The sequence below is a fragment of the Platichthys flesus genome, chromosome 2 (genome assembly GCF_949316205.1).
Source record: "Platichthys flesus chromosome 2, fPlaFle2.1, whole genome shotgun sequence".
In the NCBI taxonomy this organism is placed as follows: domain Eukaryota; kingdom Metazoa; phylum Chordata; class Actinopteri; order Pleuronectiformes; family Pleuronectidae; genus Platichthys; species Platichthys flesus.
Genome location: NC_084946.1, coordinates 16,945,353 through 16,964,885, shown reverse-complemented (window position 1 = coordinate 16,964,885; position 19,533 = coordinate 16,945,353). Strand labels below are relative to the sequence as shown.

At 42.7% G+C, this 19,533-nt stretch overlaps 3 protein-coding genes across 5 annotated transcripts; 1 reads left to right on the top strand and 2 right to left on the bottom strand.

The window, feature by feature from the left end:
- Positions 1–105: 105 nt before the first annotated feature.
- On the bottom strand, positions 106–3,414 carry LOC133967156 (zinc finger MYM-type protein 1-like). Its single transcript, XM_062402409.1, has 3 exons — positions 1,467–3,414; positions 1,251–1,353; positions 106–881 (listed from the first exon to the last, which is right to left on the bottom strand). Exons 1-3 carry the CDS (start codon positions 2,915–2,917, stop codon positions 354–356), a joined length of 2,082 nt encoding a protein of 693 aa, XP_062258393.1. The 5' UTR covers positions 2,918–3,414; the 3' UTR covers positions 106–353.
- Positions 3,415–4,198: 784 nt separating this feature from the next.
- Positions 4,199–6,919, top strand: LOC133967146 (transmembrane reductase CYB561D2). Its single transcript, XM_062402398.1, has 3 exons — positions 4,199–4,618; positions 4,781–4,818; positions 5,507–6,919. Exons 1-3 carry the CDS (start codon positions 4,483–4,485, stop codon positions 6,008–6,010), a joined length of 678 nt encoding a protein of 225 aa, XP_062258382.1. The 5' UTR covers positions 4,199–4,482; the 3' UTR covers positions 6,011–6,919.
- rad54l2 (RAD54 like 2) lies at positions 6,912–19,396 on the bottom strand. 3 transcript variants are annotated; one of them, XM_062402373.1, is made up of 22 exons: positions 19,250–19,396; positions 17,460–17,667; positions 16,985–17,282; positions 16,746–16,882; positions 16,494–16,637; positions 16,173–16,405; positions 15,882–16,064; positions 15,620–15,753; positions 15,331–15,527; positions 14,832–15,174; positions 14,577–14,754; positions 14,273–14,491; positions 14,043–14,161; positions 13,603–13,721; positions 12,867–12,966; positions 12,570–12,775; positions 12,201–12,376; positions 11,439–11,635; positions 10,914–11,098; positions 10,653–10,742; positions 10,475–10,567; positions 6,912–10,339 (listed from the first exon to the last, which is right to left on the bottom strand). In XM_062402373.1, exons 2-22 carry the CDS (start codon positions 17,614–17,616, stop codon positions 9,333–9,335), a joined length of 4,515 nt encoding a protein of 1,504 aa, XP_062258357.1. In that variant the 5' UTR covers positions 17,617–17,667; positions 19,250–19,396; the 3' UTR covers positions 6,912–9,332. The 3 variants fall into 3 exon arrangements, with proteins under 3 accessions (XP_062258357.1, XP_062258370.1, XP_062258361.1); XM_062402386.1 differs by having other exon boundaries at positions 16,494–16,634; XM_062402377.1 differs by lacking the exon at positions 19,250–19,396 and adding an exon at positions 18,988–19,161.
- Between the last annotated feature and the right edge of the window lie 137 nt (positions 19,397–19,533).

Here is a 19,533-nt window from a genome sequence, read left to right as displayed (position 1 = left end):
TCAGTGGCGGCTGGTGACATTTTTTTTTGGGGGGGCGCACTTGGGCGGCGCGGTTTAAATAGCCCACCGCAATGAGAAAAAAAAACTGAGGTTTTGATTAGAATATTAAAAAAAACATAGCTTTATTTCAATAACATACAGTGCTCAACACTAGTATCCAACAACAATAACAATAACCTGTTACTTTGGGCATGACAGTTCAGAGCAGAATGGTAGGGACATAGGTAAGAGACATTGGGTAGGGTTTCAGAGATGAACAGAATAAAAAAGGTGCCCACACCCTCACACGAAAGAGGTTTAGAGCAGAAGAGACATAACATTTTACATTTGTTGTTTGTCAAGAGTAGGCCCTACTACTTGTAAAGAAACTTAGCCCTCCTCTCTTTCAAGCCGGCAAATCTCTCTATCACCTTCTGGTTAAAGTCAATCATGTCTGTGACAAGCCTTTTTTCCATTGAGAGCATGGCTAAGGCATTCAGTCTGTCCTGAGTCATTGTGTTCCTGAGAAAGGTTTTAACCCTTTTCAGTGTTGAAAAACACCTCTCAGCCTCAGCAGTGGCCATGGGAGTTGTGATGATGATTTTAAGCAGTGTTTCTGTCTCTGAAAATACCTCAGAAAGGTTATTGTCTTTGAACAACTGGTAAAGATCCACAGCACCACGACAGGTTCGGAATTCTTCTGAGCCATAGATGAGGGTAAGCTCTGTCTTCAGCCTACTTCCATCGAGCACAGGGTAGGCCTTCAATGTTGTGGCCAGAGCAACTTCAGGGAATGCATCGAGGTAGTGGTCAAACTGGGGGCTGTCCAGTAAGGTGGCACTGATGAGGTGGTCCTTGAAGGCAAAGCGTTCCTTGGTGTGTCCAAGTATGGTGTCGCATACCTACAGATAAATATAGAGAGAGACAGACAGATAAGGTGTGGGGCATTTAGATGCTAATAACCTTTGACTTCAACCATCTTGTCCTGGCTGCAGACAAAAGCCAACAATCAGAGTCTAACAGCTCTGGCTCTAGACACACAAAAGCCAGGAACTAGCCTGGTGCTATGAAACACACACACCCCCACTCCATGACACACAAAAGCCAGGAATTAGGTCTGATGGCTCATCAACATTTCGAATTGGTATTTTAGATAAAGTATAGTCTGATATGATATCCACACAAATCTCACAATTTCCAACATGTGTTCTGCTGTGGGAAAGACAAAACATTGAACTTTAACACAGGCATCTGCTGATTTTGACACTCACCTCTGTGGCAATCCTTTTAAGCTCATCTTGATCGATAGCCCGGCGCTTCCTCGGCTGCTCAGAGCCACTCCTGTGCTCCACCACCATTGCATGGACTGAATCTCTGTAAATAAAAATAATAATAATTTAAATATCACATTTGTCTTATTACTATGGTTAATGTAAAATAAGAATGTTATGACTAAGCTTACAGAATAATAACAATAATGAAATTACCTGATTTTTTGTATGTCCTCTTGGAACTGCTGGATGCAGCGATTTATATAGACTGAATCTATGTTTCTGTTCTGGAGCTTGGCATAGAGAATGTCCACGTGTGGCATTATCCGATGAAACAGTTTAAGGAAGAAGTTGAAATCAGGATCCTCCAGTAGCCTGATGTGGCCTCCTGCTTCGTGGCTGGTCTTGTCATCAAAGCCATCTGATGCTCGAATTCTTTCAAAGCAGTCAATGAGGTCATCTCTGTGCTCAAACACAGTATTGACGGCACGGCTGTGAAAGTTCCACCTCACATTGCTGGCCGTTGGCAGTCTTGAAAAGAACGCAGCTAATCCACCCAAGTCAGAAAAAAAGTTCTTGACTTTAACAATGTGAGAGGTGGCCTGTTGCATTATAAGATTGAGCTGATGGGCATAGCAGTGGATATAGTGGGCAGTTGGGTAGTCGTCCTGGATTCTCTTCTGAACACCTGAAGAGGTACCCCTCATTACACTGGCACCGTCATATGCCTGGCAGATGAGTTTAACTTTCTGCTCACCTGGGAGGATGGCAGCAAGGCGTTCTTTTAATGCCATGGCAATGGTCGCTGCTGTAGCTGACTGCAGAGGGATGAACTCAAAGAATCTTTCCTCCAGGTTAGCACCATTTAAGTAGCGAAGCACAAGCACAAGCTGGGTTTGTGTGCTAATATCCGTGGTCTCATCTGCTTGGATCGATAGAAAATCGCTGCTTTGAATCTCGCTTATGATCTTTTCCCTAACAACAGCCAGCATACAGTCAAGAAGTTCATTCTGGACCGTTTTGGATGTTCCCTTGAACACAGTCGCGCTGTCGAGATGGTCTTTCAGTGCACCGTCGAGTGAGGCAACAACGTCCACCAAGCCACGAAATATCCCTGGGTTATCAGAGCTCTCGCTCTCATCATGACCACGCAGTGCCAACTCAAATGCACCACAGAACTTAATACAGTCTATAATTCTTGAGAGAATGTGCCTGTTCTTCCTTACTTCCTCATTGTGTTTACGGATGCCAATTCGGTACCCTTCGTCGAGCTGTTCCGCTATACTCAGTCTCCCAAAGAGACTTAGCTTCATGCTGTTAGTGAGATGGCAGCGAGACGATTCGTGTTTCTTGCATTTCTGGGTGAAGTGCTTTAGATCCCTCATCCCCGTTGTAGTCCAGAGTATTTCAGTCCCAGTACATTGGAACAACAAGCAGGGGAAACAAAAAAACGCATTACTCACTGCACAGCCCGCTAACCAGCTCCGGTTAGCATAAAGGCTGGAGGAGAAGCTCCGCTTGTAGGTTCTTCCGCGGTCAGTGCTTATCTGTTCAAGTTTTAAATCCGGACGGTCAGGTCCCATTTCTTTTAGTTTCTTTTTATCGACATCCGATCGTCGATTGAATGGTGTTCTGTGAATAGCTACAATAGAGTTTTCATTCGCCATACTCTCAGATTAAAACAAGTATCTGCTAAGTGCTAACTATGCTGCACCTTTAGATATGTGATGTGAGGGAATCACAAAAGGTCTCTGATTGGACAGTCCTGTTAGAAACCCTTTCATTGGCTGTGGGCGCAAGGTACGTGCGCCCATGGCTCGAACTGTCATCCGCCAATGAGAACTGTCCTTGCTCAAATGTTCCTGCCCCTTTTTTTGGCTTCCATAGACTTCCACTTGACCGGCGCCCACAGGGAGGAGTGGCTTCTCTCTCAGTGACGTTATCGTATGTTATCATTCAACGAATGGCAATATATTATATTTGGTCACATTTAAGTGGTTTTTGACAGGGGCTTACGGTCTCCGGCACACATTTAACGCTTTAAAACAGTACATTTCTTATTAAATTATTTGATATATAATGTTTTTTGACATGTCATTTTTTTTTTTTTTTTTTTTCATCTCAAAATTGTAGGGTGGGCGGCGCCCCAGCGCCCTGTATTGACGCACCGCCACTGGAAAAGATAGAGAGATAGAGAGAGAGAGACGTCCTGAATGAGCATGTTTGTTTTCTGTGTAGCCAATGTGTGGTGACCATGCAGTCACAAGATTGTAAGAGAGTAATTGGACCACAGTAACCAGTTAACAGCTGACAGTCAGTATTCAGTTATGAAATGAGTGGTGTTAGCCAAAGACATCACAAACACACACACAAACACACACACACACACACACACACACACACAAACACACGCACACACACACACACACACACACACACACACACACACACACACTAACACACACAAACATTCTTACTACTCACATACATACATATATAAATATCCTGAGTTTGCCTGCATTGGAATATGATTGTGAACTGTAATTATTATTATTCATAATAAAACCTTCAACATTTGAAACACTACGTGTATTTACACTAACTGTACAGCTCCAGCTCAGGTTATGACTGAACCATATTGACCATTTCTCCAGAAACGTTCCACGTCAGCCTGGACAAGGTTCGTCAATTACACGATAATAACAAAACAAACTAGAAGACTTCCGGAAATCGTAGTTTCACAATAAAGCCGTCAGATGTATATGTGCTGCACGTACAAACTCTACATAGAGCATTAATTTGACCATAAATGGACCATTCATTGTAATAAATGTACATATTTCTCTCACAGTAACCTATATTTGGTATAGTTGTATTCTGGAGAGGTGGTAGATTGATACAACGCTTTACACTGAAAAATCTGAGCGGAAGTGTGACTTCTTTTTTTTATTATTCAAAACAGTACATGAGGGACTGGACTTTTGTGAAGCTATAATCGTGATTCTTTAAGACGCGGTCGTGTGACAGCTGGTTGGTTATGAAGGGTCGTTTTCTTATTCAAGCTTCGGTGTGTGAATGAAGCCGGACTCGGGCCGGAGGAGTTCACACTTTCCATCCAGCATCAGTTCCGCGTTCGACTGCAGCAGAGTTCACGTTGGGTAACAACAGCGCAGTGACCGCAGGTTAACAGCGTCCATGTTTATATCTTTATAAAACACGTCTTTGCCGGAACATGGCTGTAAACAACATAGAGAGCGAGTCTGAGGCGCGGATCTACGGGTTTACCAGGAGAGCTTCAGCTGTGTTGACCCACTTCATCTGCATCGTTTTCAGCCTCTTCATCGCTCTGATGTCCCGACCTGGCACCAGTGAGTGATGTTACACAAACACACACACACACACACACACACACACACACACACACACACACACACACACACAATCACACGTTCATAATGTGTCGTCCCTGTGTTCATTTGACTTCATTTGACTTTATTTGACTTCATTTGACTTCCTTCGTGTTATTCCAGGTTTGTTTTCCTGGCATCCTTTCCTCATGACGCTGGCTGTGAGTTGGAGCTTTCAAAAATAAAAGCACTCAGCTGTAAACACGTGAAAAAGATCATGCATATACATTTAAAGACTTTGTTGATTGATTGGTTCAGGGCTGCAACATAACTGTCCAAAACCTATTGTCATATATGACATTGAAGGTACACGATCATAATTGTAGGCGCTGGAAACAGATTATTTTTAAGTCTCATTATGAAAATAAGATAAGATGATAAGATCATTTATTTTGTCCCAATATGGGGAAACATGCTGTGTTACAGCCCTTTAGGGGATAGTAATAATAGACACATCACTAAAAGTAAGACATAAGTAAAGATACTGTATGAACACGAGGAAACAATTGTAAAATTTGAATGTAACAGGAACACATTTATGAAATTGAATTAGCAAATAATCATTATACTATATTATTGGTAAATTCTTTTTGCAGAATCAGTTAAAAACACGAGCATTGGGATATTAGATGCATCAAATTGTGACAAAATAGTAGATTTGGATTTTAACAGAAAGATGCCCACAATTTTATGCAATCAACTTATTTATTAATCAAATACATGTTGCAGCTCTAAATTGGTTGATCAGTAGAAAACCTCTTGCCAGTTATTTCACAAAGTAATAGTAATTTTTAAGTGTTGATCAAATGTAATCATCAGTTGACATATTTCCTTTTTTCCCCCCTTCAGTTCTCCTTCTTCATGACAGAAGCCATACTCATCTTCTCCCCCCACGGCTCCCCCATCAAAGGTTGCTCACACAAGACCAAAGGTCGTGTTCACTGGATCCTGCAGTGCCTGTGTGTGTCCTGTGCGGTCCTGGGCCTGGCAGCCATCTTTTACAACAAACACCTGAACAGTAAACCCCACTTCACCTCATGGCACGGTCTGCTCGGCCTGCTCACGGTGTGCGTGGTCGCGCTGCAGTCTTTGGCAGCTTTGCCTCTCATCTACCATTCCCTGGCTAAAGGCTGGTCCCTTGCCAAACTCAAGCGCTATCACGCGGCGTCCGGGCTCATCACGTACCTGCTCGGCAGCATGAGCCTGCTGCTCGGCCTCTGCTCGGCCTGGTTCACCGCCTCTGTCAAGGACTACAACTGGTACCTGTCAGCACTGTGCCCGGCCGTCAGCGCTCTCATGATAATGAACCAAGTCACCAGTGCATACATGGCCAAGAAACGTCTGAAGGCCTGACAGAGGAGACGTCACCGGACTTTAACATTAACATTTTATTGACTGTGGCTGAAATAGAGGACACTGAGTCTACGCGTCTCTGTATTTGGGGTTTTTAGGAAGGGCTCAACGACCTGAGGAATTTTCATTTGACAGTTACGCACCCATGCTGAGTTTCTTTTGTTTGTTTGAAGCTTCTGATGTTTTAATCCATACTAGTTTTAACTTCGACCATGGACTGTATATAAAGATGTAGGAAGTGTGTCCACCTTCTCTCACTATCCAGACAAGAAGCCAACACATCCTGGATATGAAGGCTGAACCACAAAATTTTGTTTGGCCCATGTCCCTTTAGCTCACATGGAGGAGGCAGAATTTATGTCCTATACTACAGCAGGTGGCGATCAAGACTATTTAGCTTCAATTTTGGGGAGCGGTCATGTGTCGTCCATCTTTATAAACTGTGTATGATTATGTCCACTCACGTTACCTACCAAACACCAGTATGCTAGCAATAGCACTTGGCAAAGCATTGTTTCCTTTACATTCTCCAAGCTGCTAGCATTGCTGCAGACTCAGTATCCTTAAAAACTTAACAGCTTCAAATGTGACAGGTTTTAGCAAAAGAAGTCAGTTAGTGAAATAAAAAGAAATGGTTTAAATATTCTCTTCAGACTGAACAGTGTGAGGTTGGTTTTGACACAATAAGATTATAAGACATCACCAAAACTTCATCAGAAATCTCAGTGTACTTTTTTTATTTTTAGTCATGATCTCATTAAATACTGCCTTGAATATTTGTTGATCTCAGGTTGAACTTTTGTATCTTGTGTTGCATTTTATATCTGTCCTCCTGGTTACTGACTTGACCATGTCTGATGATGTCATACCAAAGGTGTATCCACATTAAAAGTACATGTCAATGATTCACACTGCAGTATGCGTTTTATTGTTAAAATAACATTGATAACACAGTCTTTTTCTGCTTCGATCTAGGCTGCATATACGAAATTCCTACTGGATCAGCCGTCAATGGGTCAAAGTGAACAAATGTTTAAAAAAGTAATAGCAAAAAGAAAACAAACCTAGTATATTTTACATAAATAAATAAACTTCAGACTTACACCGAAATACAGGAGACAACTGTCAGGTGAACGAACACCGATAATTAAAGTTATAAAAAACAGTTTTTAAAAAATGAAATGTTCCCCTGAAACATGAAAAATGCACACAATTGACAAGAATGGGGTAAGATGGGGATTTCTTTTATATACTGATATAATTTCTATGATCCATATGTGTAGTGTTTCCAACAGATAAAGAAGACTGAAAATAAAGGTCAGTATAATGTACCAGATATGATCCTTTTTCAAAGTGACAGCTCCACCTTCACATTTGAAACAAAACAAAAAACAAGTTTCTAAGACATCTGATGATAAAAAAATGAATCATCCATGACGGAAGGGAAGGAGCCGGTACAAAGTTAAACTAAAGGTGAACAGTACTCAGACATGAGCCTTCGTAGGGAATAATCTGTTGTCTCAGGTTATCCAGTGTTTTCTAAAGGCTTCCACACTGCATCTAACCTATTTACTTAACGGAGGAGAGGGACCTTCCTACATCTAAATACCTCAAGGTGTCATCACAACACAGAAACAAGGCTACAGAGAACAGCGAAGACTTGGACTCCCTAAAGCACCGCAGATCCACACTGACCGACACTACTGACGCTACGTACACTACGATGGCAATGTCAGTTTGGTAAGGCCGCCACACCACCCAACACCATTCTTACAACGTCACTGGTGGTTGTATTGAAGTCTTATTCAGGTGGGATTTGATGGTTGGTGGATACATTGATTTAAGGTTTCACACACTCAGGCTGTACAAATGCAACAGTTTCTACAGTTTAGGTAACGTGTTCTCAAGAGTCTGTTAAAGTGATCTGTGGTAAAAGTCATTGTGAAAAAAAGACGTGTCATGTAGGTTGACTCAGCGATAATCATCTTATACCGAGGACACACTGGGTTTGTTTGTGCTCCTTTTGGCTTCCACACCTAGTGCTTTTAGTAATTATGCTGAATCTGCCTCAGAATGGTGTTTTGAGTTTGTCACCGACTTGTCTAAATGCTCAGTAGATCTTCCTCTGTGATGCTAAAGACCCCTATGTGTTATTTAAGGCTAAAAATTAAAGGACACAGTCTGAATCCATGTCCCAGCCCCTGTGTTATCAAAGGTTGATATGAAGGTACATTCATTTTGGTAAAAAAAAAGAAAGAAAATTACGAAGTTGAACATAAATTTGTTTGCCCAGCACTTGTGTGAAGGCATGTTTGTCATCATGATAGTCGTAATAATAAGCCTTCTCCCTATGACCAAAATCTACACACTGCACAGTATCGACTTGCAATATAAACAATGATAATGACTGGTATTTACAAAGTATCAACATGTTCAGTTATTGTTTCACACATAACATCATTTCAACAGGGGATGCCACAATGTCTATCAAATTGCTAAAGACTAAAATATGCTCTGAAAGCCTAAAGTTTCTGTGTTAAAGGTAAACTCTGAAGGATTTTCTCTTGATATATTAAATGGATTTCCCCAGATAATAACACCGTGGTCTTTAGCCTCTGTGACCTATTTATTTGATAGCTTTCCCACTTTTCTTTTTCTTAAAAAACTGAAATAAGTAAATCAGTGTTCAGCAGGTGAGTTCGGCTTACATATCTGAAAGTACTTGACTGTTTCCCAGCAAAATATATGATGAGAAAACCCAACAGTTTTAAATAACATTATTCCATCTGAATTCATTAGAATAAATCTAACGGCCCAGCGAGGCCTTGCTTACAAATGTAGAAGGAGGGGCTGTGCTTAGAAAGCCACCGAAAGCTTCAGCTGGTCCCCAATTGACAGAACGTCTGTTCCCACTGCTCTGATGCTCCAGGTGAAGTCTGGGATATTCAGCATTAGGATTTGTTACTTTGACTTTGTCATGAAGGTTCACATTGATTCTCTCTCAGGTAAAATTCCTTGTGTGTGAGAAAAGTTATATGAGACCATAGAAATGGGAATTTCATTTCCTTGACAATTAGGTGATTTATGCATTGTCAAATTTCGCTACTCACAATTATTTGTATTCACTTTTTTCTCACTTTCATTTTGATTTGCTCAAACATTCAAAATATAACAATACCTCTGGTCATCTTTAACCAGTTTATGAGTTAGGGTAGATACTATGAAATAATTAATTTAGTTATGTAAACATGTTATTATTCCCATCCCGTATGTACTTAACAAGATTGTGTGTGAAACTGCCTCTCTGTGACGTCACAAGTCGCTACTGTCCCATAACCTCTATAACATCGTCATCCGAACTACTTCCGCCATTCTCTGTGATCTGGTGACGGTCCGGATGGGTCAGAGCTGCCCCCAACAGGCTGGAGGTGGGATTGTAATGAGAGAGGAAGCTGGACGTAGAAGAACTGGAGTCAGGGTACCCCCCTGACCCAGGAAGAAGAGAGGTGGGGAACATCCTCTGCTCGGACAGCAGCGACTGACTGTAGTTGAGGGGGAAGCCTGATGAAAGCAGGCCAGCCATGCTTGGGTTCATCAAGTATGGTGGCAGAGAACCTGATGCCATGGAGGAAGAAGTTGCTGCTGAGGGTGTCGATGACATGGGGGCAGTGGTGGAAGCAGAGGAGTATACAGTGGACAGGGAGGAAGAGGAGGGGATGGGAAGGTGTCCATTCCCTGGGGCAGACTGTCTCAAGAGGTCTGAGCCGGCAGAGGGGAACATAGTCTGTAGGTCGGCCAGTGTTTGTCCTGGTGTCTGTAGGAATGATGATCCACCGCTGCCACCCATTAGAAGTGGGTGACTCATGTGCCCTAGGTTGCCCAGAAGAGAGGAAGAGTTCAAACCCATGGGAGGATAACTGAGCCCACTGGAGCCCATGGACAGTCCGGGGAAACGAGCTGCAGAAGAGGTGCGTTTGCCTCCTAATTGTGTGCTTCCCGGGCTTTCAGTACTTCTGCGTTTGGCGCCACGCAACTCTAATGCCAAGCTCATGAGGTTGTCACTGCGCTCCCTGCCGGGATCACCAGTCGGACTGGTTTGAGAATCGTCACCATCACCTGCTGGAACAGCCGACACATGTGGGGGCGACGGCAATTCGTTACCCACGCCGGTGGCTTCGTCGCCCGTAGATGAAGTGTAGCGGCTGAGTTCTCTGAGAATCTCAGCGCTCAGAGGGGAGGAACACTGTTCCTCATTGGGGGAGCGCTGCTGCTGATCAAAAGGGGATGAACAGCCATTACTCACTGAATGGATCAGGGATCCTTGGGTATCTGTGGAGAGGACAGAAAAATACAATCATGAAAGGTTACGAGATACAAAAACTCCATCTACAAAGTTACAGGAGCTGTTTGGATGGCTGTATGGCAAAACTATGGAGGAGAAAGCTTTAATATATGAATTTGTACCTCTTGAAGCAGCAGAGCCGCCGAGCGTTGGTCTACTGATCTTTCCTGAACGAATAGCAAAAATCCTTCCATCATTTGTCCTGATGTAGGTTCCTGTGTTGGAGGAAACATGAAGTGTGAGAAGCATTTATGAAAATTATTCATAAGCAGAGACAAATTGTTGTGTTGCCGCAAATACCTTTAGATCCTCTGATGACATGGATGCTCTCTCCTGCACTAATGCGAGCTTGAACATCCGTTGTGCTGTTGGCTCCTGGGATTACGATATCTGCAGATCCAGACAAAAAGGCTGATGTTAATGTCTGGTCACTACATTTCACAAGACACAATTCACTTTGCTTCTGTTGAAAGCGAAGTTTAATGCGAATTAAACTATGAACATAATGGGTCTTATTTGGTATTTTCAGTGATAAAAGATTTAAAAAATACTACACATTACCGGTTGTGGTTACAATCCTCTGCACGTAGACTCCAGCTTTCTGCAGGAAGTTGACAGGCAGGCTGCCGGCTGAGCTAGAGCCCGCTATGCCCATGCCGACCTGGCGAGGCATCATGGGTATTGGGGTTGACTGGATGGGCCTGACACTTGCTACAGGCTTGTCATCTGGCCTTGCCATGGGACGCCTGGAAATATGAGCCCTGAACTCATGAGATGAACTTCCACACACACATTTACTCAAGCAGCAGCAACATATATGTACAGCTAGAACCTCAATCAAACAAGTTTTCAGTGTTTACCAGTAAGCAAGGCAGAGTCATTTCTAGATTTTTAAGGAGATTGTGACTTTTGATAATTCAAGCCTGAGTCCAGGGTGATTTAGATGTTTAATTCATGTTTTTAATCCGGCAAACTCTAAAAGCAAGATTGTAGTTGAAGATATGAGGTGGTAAAGAACAGAGGTAAATTGTAAGCTAACAACTAAATGAAAGGAGGGCAAGATAAAATATTGAGACTGAAACTCACCAGCCCCGTTGGTTAAATGCTGGTATGTTCGCGAGCACCTGATCACTGGTTGGATAATAGGTTGCGTACGAAGGGCGAGAGTACGGCACAGAAGCTCGTTTCTCATCCTCGTAGCTCTTCTTGGCCGCTCTTTTCTCCGCTTTGGTCAGTTTCGACTCCTTCCGGTCCGTCAGCAGAGACTCGTGATGGAAAGGTTGCTAAAGACACATGTGGAAAAAGTTAAAATTATTCCAAGCAAGATGCAGTTTAATCCCTGACATACCAGAGGAGAATCACAGTCTATACAGGATTCACAATATTAATAAAATAATCATGGCTCCTCTGGTTTTTCTTTTCCTCTCCTGCTTATCTATTTCCCCACAGACATACTCTAGCTCTTTTCAGATAGGATTCAGATTTTTAACCATTCAGTTGGGGAAATGGAGCCCGTACAAGACTTCTATTACGGCGATGACAACAAGTTAAGATTCTACTGTTGTTTACAGACTGGAATTTAAAGTAAGAAGAAATGTTGTTTTATAATTGCAGGTGGCAATCCTGTGGAAAATGAACCTTCCTGGTGTTTTTTGGCAGGGGCATTAGGAAGTTTGTGTTTATGGATCTGCAGACTGAGGCTACTATATTAGAGTATCATAATAGTCAGACCACCACTGAGGAGAATGCTTGGGTCACTTTCAGGTAAGTTATTAAGTACCTACTGTTCAAACACATCAAACAAAACACCAAAAAACATCCTTTCTTTCAGGGTCCTGGTTACTGTACCTTGGTGATGAAGTGTGGGTACCGCTGACAAGCTTGGTAAAGCACTTCCTCAAAGTCGTCCGAGGATCCCAGATGGTTTTTATTGGCACCGTGCTCTTCCTCTACAAAGTGCAGCAATGACTCCACTTCCTTACGAGTGAAGTTCAGCACTGGGTTCAGGTCATCAACTACACGGTCTATATTTACACACACAAACAAGATCATCGATATAAGTATTAGTAATCAGCGACATAAGAAGAGGTTACACATATGTTAAAAGAGACTGGGTGAGGGTTTACAGTTTACAGGGAGCTACAGTGAATCAAGCTTTACTGGACATTACAGTGTTAAAGTTGTACTGATAAAAAACAAAGTATTTTACTTTCTTACCAGACATGCCCTGTTTGGAGACCTGTCTGTCATAGATTTTCTTCTCCAGGGTGAAATCACAAACAAGGCGGTAAATGTGGCATGGTTTCCTTTGACCATACCGGTACACTCTACACACAGCCTGGGCGTCATGACAAGGGTTCCAGGAGGCATCGAACACAACAACGCGGTTGGCCCCGATTAGATTTACTCCCAAGCATCCAGCTCTGGAAGGAACACAGAAAACCAAAGACAAATTTCCCACAAGTGTGTGGAGAATGTGTGAGAAACGAAAAAAAGAATATTAGAGACACAGACCTGGTGGAGAGGAGGAAAAGCCATGCTGCCGTGTTCTCTGGGTCATTGAACTGATTGATCAGTCGTTCTCTTTCTGTGGCAGACGTACTCCCATCCAGTCCTGCAGACACAAACATGCATCAGCTATTCACAACACAACAACTGAATACACTTTACATTAGAGACAAATGAAATGGAGTGAATCATGGTGATATTTTTCACTGAATAACAGAGATAAAAGGTTGTGAACTTGACTTCACTTTCAGAGTGCTTCTCTCAAACGCTTGTGGTTGATAGGTTACAGAAACCGTCCTCTAGTGCTTGTACATCCATTCAATGTTCAATTGTGAATAAACTAGTCAGTGACAGCTGGGATGTACTTCTCCTCCACCATTGTTGACAGTGTCTCACTCCCTTCTTGCTTTTAGTCAAAAGCACTTCTCACTCACTGACCGACTGAAGCGACATTGACAAGTTTCAAACGTTTCAACTGAAAATGTCATGAGTAGAAAATACTTTTAAATTATTTAAATTGAGTAGCTGACTACATTGCAAATAATCTGAACAAACCAAGTTCATATAAAACGAGTTAAATGGAGAAAATATAATATGCAGAGTACATCATATTTGTCGAATTCCAATTACATTGCTCCTGATTATGCTTGTTTTCAGAGCACAGAGCAAATGTGTTGACATTCAAAGCTATGAGGTTTCAGAGTTGAAAGCCACGGAGGAGAGAACAGATTGGATGACTCACTGTAGTAATTGAGGTTGCGAATCCAGTTTTGGTTTTGCGTGGCAGATGAGAGGACGTCTGTTGGCACCGGTCTCTTTGATAAGAAGTCCTCAATGACAGACAGCGTGGACAAGCTTTGACTAGTGGCAACAGGACAGACACAGATAAGAATGGGTAAGAAAAGTGTGTTTTAGTATTAAAGAAATAATGTGAAATCCAATAAACTGCTGTGTTTAATAGTCACAGACTACAAACAACAATCAATTTTGTGTCACTAAATGCCATCATTGTGGTAAATTGTAATATTCCTGTTTATAAAAAGGAAAATAAGCTGTGGGAGGATTAAAACATATTTTTCAAACAGTCTTTTAAAAGCTCTGAAAACTCCAAAAGTCTGATTCATCCGTCAAAAGGATGTTGGATTTGTGTATAAAGAGATCTACGCTGGGAAGAGATCTTACCTGAACACCAAAATCTTGTCTCCTTTTCTCACACTCTCATCAATCAAATGAAAGAGTAGAGCCATCTTGGCAGAGTTTTGGAGAAGTCCAGTTTGGTAATGTGCCATTATGTTCTTAGCCTGAAACAAATAAATGGAAAAACAGCAGTTAAATACACTTAAGTGTAAAAAATCGTTTGCATCAAAAGTGGATATTTAGTTTACTGCAGTTATAATGGTGTCCTGACATACCCATTCATATGTGATGACTTGATTGGCCTTTTCTTGTGAATGATTGAGTGGTGGCAGGGTGATGTTAACTTTGCTGTTGCTTGAGTCGGCTACTTTGGCCTTGAGGCCAGCACCGGGTGCAGGGCAACGCGAAGAGATGTCATCCAGGTCTAGGTCCTGCTCATTGGCCTGGGTCTCCTTCTGCAGGGATTCGTATAGGACGTCAGGGTGATTCCAGATCTGGAGGAATGAAGAAACGTGTGGAATTAGCAACTCAAAAATGATGACAAGATTTTAAGATAAAAAAACAAAAAAGCAGTCTCACCTTGCAGCACACACAGAAGGCTTTGAGTGGGTTAAGACCAAGCCAGCCATTGTTTCCTGCTTCTCTGAAGCGTTTCATAAACTCAGTGTACAGTGCCCTCTGAATGGGAGACAGTCGTACTAAGATGACATGCTCCTGTTTGGAGGGCAGCTGGTCCTGCAGCACATCATGACCCCGTCTGTAAACCAGAAAATCACCAAAAATTAAGTACTGTCCATGGGAGTCTAATGTTCTAATCTCTGAAAGAGAGCTCACCTCTGCACAAAACCCTCCAGCAAGCTGTGCAGCACATGGCTGCGGTAGCGCATGAGGCGGACATCTTGAGGTGTGCTGTCCACGCACTGCCCGTTCAGAATGGGCCGCTCAAACATATTGCTGAACTCCTGCCTTGTGCCTAAAAAGTCAGGTCTGACGAAGTCCACCATGCACCAGTACTCAATGAGGTTGTTCTGCAGTGGGTATCCTGTCAAAACTACTCGACGTCGGGAGCGGATGTTCTTCAGCGCCTGCGATGTGCTGGCATGGTAGTTCTTAATGCGATGACCCTCATCACAGATCACCACATCTGGACCAGGCCGCGCAATGGATTGTTCAATTCCTGAAAGGACAAAGAAATTAGTAAAGATTGTGTGAAGTGAGACTGTAAATAAATACATCAAATTATAATTGTAAGTTTGCTTGTAACTCATATCCTTATATAAATGTTTATGGTGCATAGACAACTTCACCGCTTCTCTTAAAACTTTTAAATTACCTTTCATGAGTTCCTGCTGTCTGTCCTCTTCATCCAGGTCAATGATGATTGGTCCTGCAGGCTTCTTTGATTTCCTCTTCTTGCCCGTAACAAAACTCTTCTTCATGGACAGCAGACGGTACATCTCATAACCCATAAGCAACACGCCTCCATCTCTAGACCAGTCCTCAACAACCTTGGCCCTAGCCGGTGTTGTTCTGCGGGTCACACAGTCAGAATGATTAGAAGCTCGGTTTATTAATAAAGACCAAACTTTGCACACAAACACACAACGTTGCATGTTACATACTTATGCTCATCGTTGAGAATGTGAACTTTGAATAATCGGCCAGCGAGGAGCGTAGGGTCAGTGTCAGGAGAGAGGGCTTCTTGAGGTGGAAGCCAAAGGTTAAACTCTGTCAGCCAGTTCTGAAGTGTGTTCACCTTGTTCGGAGGAAACATTTTGGTGGTTAGTTTAGACTAAATAAAGTTTATACTTGATAGGAAATTAATGAATACTCTATTAACTACATTGCTTTCTTTTTAACACAGTTCACACTTCATGTACTCACTGGGACAATGGCCAGCACAGTGTGAGCCTCAGTGTTCCTCAGTAGGATGTCAATGAAGGAAATGACCTGCAGTGTCTTGCCCAACCCCATGCTGTGAGCAAGGATGCAGCCAAATCCACTGCTGGTCTTATAACGCTCCAGAGACTCAATGAGATTATCATAGAGAAACCGGATCCCCCCGACCTACGAGATGAAATGGATAGCATTTGTAATAAAACAAGCTGGACTCTGGGTGTCTGTAACAGAGTATATATTTCGAGAGTACAAGAGAGAATGAGACGCTGTGTTTACCTGGTGGGGTTTGACAGCCCTGGCCAGCTGTGGAGCGAGATAAATGTCTTTCTCCTCTGCAGGGTGATTGATGTTAACCAGCACTTGACCCTGGGCGTCAGGCAGGTTAAAAGCATCGTTGATATGTGCCCCACTGCTCTCCTCTGAGCCGGTGGTGCCATCAGCGTCCTCATCAGCCGACTCGCTGCTTATCTGCAGGGCATCCTCATCCCCAGAGCTGAGCTCAATTATATCTGGGTGATGATTGGTGAAATAAACACTTTGTGAGAACTTGCTTGATAATCAAAATGTCGAATGATTTATGAAATTCTCCTCTCTTACCATCTCTGATGGCAAGTGCAGGCAAGTCGGGTTCCATTTGTTCATCTTCATCACCGCTGCTGTCCAGACAAATCACATCCTGCTTGATCAGGTGAGCCGGAACAAGGTGGGATACTTCTCCTAAAAGCAAAGCAGTGTCCACTGCTGGAAAGATGGAAGGGGAGTGGGGAAATTAAATACAGAAATGATTGTCTAACAGAAATATGACCGGATGCAAAAACATCCAGGGTTCACTGAGCAAGCGACAGTCACCTAGTTGAGAGTCTGGGACAACTGGGGCTGGTGTGGGAAAGTCCTTCCTCTGCTGCTCCAGACGTTTCCGCCTCTCCATCTCTTCCTGTTGAGCAGCCTTGGTCCCAGCCTCCAGCTGATCCTCTTTTAGCAGCTTTCTGTAAGCAAAGGAGGAAAAAGGTCATGTTACAGTATAGTGTAATATTTGATAGGCTTAGAAGTTTCTTATTCATTTGACCAAATGGGAAAGATCAATGTACCTGATATTTTTCCTCATGTGTACAGGTTTTAATGGCTTGGAGGTTTTCGAGCCTTTTGAAGACTTGGAGGATTTGGTTAATTTAGAGGATTTTTGTTTCTTGGTTTTGCTGGAAGGTGATTTGCTCTTTGCGCTTTTGGGGCTGCTTGGAGGCTGAGAGCCGGAGGGAGGTCTTGACGGAGATCTGGAGGGCGCCCCGGAGGACGGGCGCGATGCAGGCCGAGAAGGAGGCTCAGAGGAAGGCTCTCCGGAGGTTGCTGAGGCGGAGTCCCTGCCATCCTGGGCACTGGCGGGCCGATCTTAAGAAAGAAGAGACAGCATTTCACTTGAAGTCTTAACAGACAACTTATCAAGCACCAACTTCTAATACATATTCAAAAAAAATACTATCAATTAGACAACACTTCTTCCCTCTGTTTTCAGTTTTTCATTAGAGTCATAAAAGGCACAAAAAAATAATTAAATTCATCACTCACCAACACTGTCATCTTCATCGTCTCCATCATTGTCATCCTCATCCTCATCTTCATCCACGTCTTCCTCTTCTTCTTCCTCATCATCATCATCTAAATTCTCCTCTTCACTGTTAAGGCTGGGCTCCAGGTCACTTTCCGAATTTGCCTCTTCAGACATGGCGTCTTGCAGGGCTCTTAAAGTATTACCTACACACCTTCATCAGAAGCCCTAACGTGATAAAACACATCTTTAATGAACAGTGGTATAACTACTTGCTATAACTACAATGATTGTTTTTGATGATACTGTTTCACTATTACAGTATCATGAGTGTTGTCGGAAATTGATTTTCTATCCACTAAATGATTAACTGACTAATTATTTAGCTACTAGCCTATCATGTTAGACCTAGTTCAAGTTATGGTTTAGTTGGCGAGCAGTCTCACACAAGAAAAAAGCACTAATAGTTACTAATGTGATACAATAAGAAGAAATCTACCCCCCATACAAAAAACAAAACACATAAACAAAAATATATCAATAATAAGTGAGGGGCAACACAACTAAAACAGCAAGTTCTATGGCGGGATTTTCACATACTTTTTAAATTTAAAAGGGGAAAACTCTTTTGGGCTGTTACACTCAAAGAATGTCAAATATACAGTATAGTTTTTATCTGAATCATTGAATAAAAACCTTTAAAAGCAGGTAGTTAGAGGAGAAGTTGGCAAACCGGAGAGCCTGGTTTTCTTTTGGTCATTTATAAAATGTGGTAGGCATTTCAATAACTAAGGCAACAAGAATGGTACTGATTGGAGCACATCTCTCCATCAAGGACCAAAAGTTCCCTTAAATTCAATCCACTCTCGCAACGTTTAGGAGATTAATCAAAAAAAATCCTGGATCCACACCAAAGTTTAATGGGATCTTGCTCGTCCCTGACCCTTTCACCAAGTTTCATAGTAATCTGTCCAGAAGTTTTTGCATTCTGTGTAAAATCTAACAAAACAAAACTAATGGACAGGGGTGAAAAACAAACCTTCTAGGCATAACAATCTTCTAAATATTATAGTAACAGCATTGAGATCTCATCGTAACTTTAATGCGAGCTCGTGTTTCTAAGCTGGTGGTAAGAGTCTGAGGACATACTGTACGTTGTGTTTGAACTCACTGGATCTTTTGGTGGTTCCATCCACATCAGGTTATTATGATTAGACTCACACTGTTTACATTCGTGTGTATCCCACACTGATTACCAGGCATACATGCGCACGGATAAAGGACGGAAATATCGACCAGAGGTGGATGCTTTAAAAATTGCAAATGATACGACCCCTGGGAAGAATCCACCCCCCAATGGCCGAGGATGGAGGCAGCTAGCCAGTAGCACAAAGCTCCCTCCGCAGCCAGTGGGTTGTGTTGTTGTTATTGTTAGTGAGCACGAACATCAAGCAGCTGTCGCCAGTTACCGGGCTTCCTGACTGGATGCATATGAATACTATTGTTTTCCAAAGCTGAGTCAGTGCACCAAATATGCTAGCTACTTACACAATAAACGCAATTTCAAACGTCCAAACCACGTACGCGCCTGTGTCCATCTGTGGCAGTAAAACGAGGCGAGCTGATATTAACTGGGGCGGCGAGGAAAAAGGGCAGCGTTCCGCCCACGAAGCGGTGGTTCTGTCGACGCTCGCAGGGAGAGAACAACCCAATACTGTGGAAGTCTAGCGAGCACTTGGCTAACGCTAGCCGAAATGAGGGCTAGCTCGGACGCGTCCAACACAAACACCGGTGTGTGGCTGCAGCTCACCGTGTACGATGCGCTGTTTCTCCTCCACGGACCCGGGGTTGTACCTCGAATAACGACCGGTCACTTCATATCCACCGTGTGCTTATGCAAATGATCTGATAAACGTTGCTAATTTCCAATTATTCTTTTTTTTCTTTCGGCGTGACCATAAATATCTTCCCCGAGGTTTCCTCAAGTAAGGGTTCCGGGATAAAAAAAAAAAAGCTCGTCAACGAAGAAAACTTCAAGAAATAGAATAAAATAAAAATACTAATAAAATAACTGCATTAAGGTGATTACTTATA

Coding starts and splice junctions, on each gene's coding strand:
- LOC133967146 (XM_062402398.1), top strand. CDS start 4,483: ATGGCTGTAAACAACATAGAGAGCGAGTCTGAGGCGCGGATCTACGGG. Junction 4,619..4,780: donor GATGTCCCGACCTGGCACCA/GTGAGTGATGTT, acceptor GTGTTATTCCAG/GTTTGTTTTCCTGGCATCCT. Junction 4,819..5,506: donor CTTTCCTCATGACGCTGGCT/GTGAGTTGGAGC, acceptor TCCCCCCTTCAG/TTCTCCTTCTTCATGACAGA.
- rad54l2 (XM_062402373.1), bottom strand. CDS start 17,616: ATGTCTGAAGAGGCAAATTCGGAAAGTGACCTGGAGCCCAGCCTTAAC. Junction 15,754..15,881: donor CTGTGCTGGCCATTGTCCCA/GTGAGTACATGA, acceptor CCTCCGAACAAG/GTGAACACACTTCAGAACTG. Junction 11,636..12,200: donor ACCCACACTTCATCACCAAG/GTACAGTAACCA, acceptor ATGTGTCTTTAG/CAACCTTTCCATCACGAGTC.
- LOC133967156 (XM_062402409.1), bottom strand. CDS start 2,917: ATGGCGAATGAAAACTCTATTGTAGCTATTCACAGAACACCATTCAAT. Junction 1,354..1,466: donor GAGGACATACAAAAAATCAG/GTAATTTCATTA, acceptor TTTTATTTACAG/AGATTCAGTCCATGCAATGG. Junction 882..1,250: donor TTAAAAGGATTGCCACAGAG/GTGAGTGTCAAA, acceptor ATTTATCTGTAG/GTATGCGACACCATACTTGG.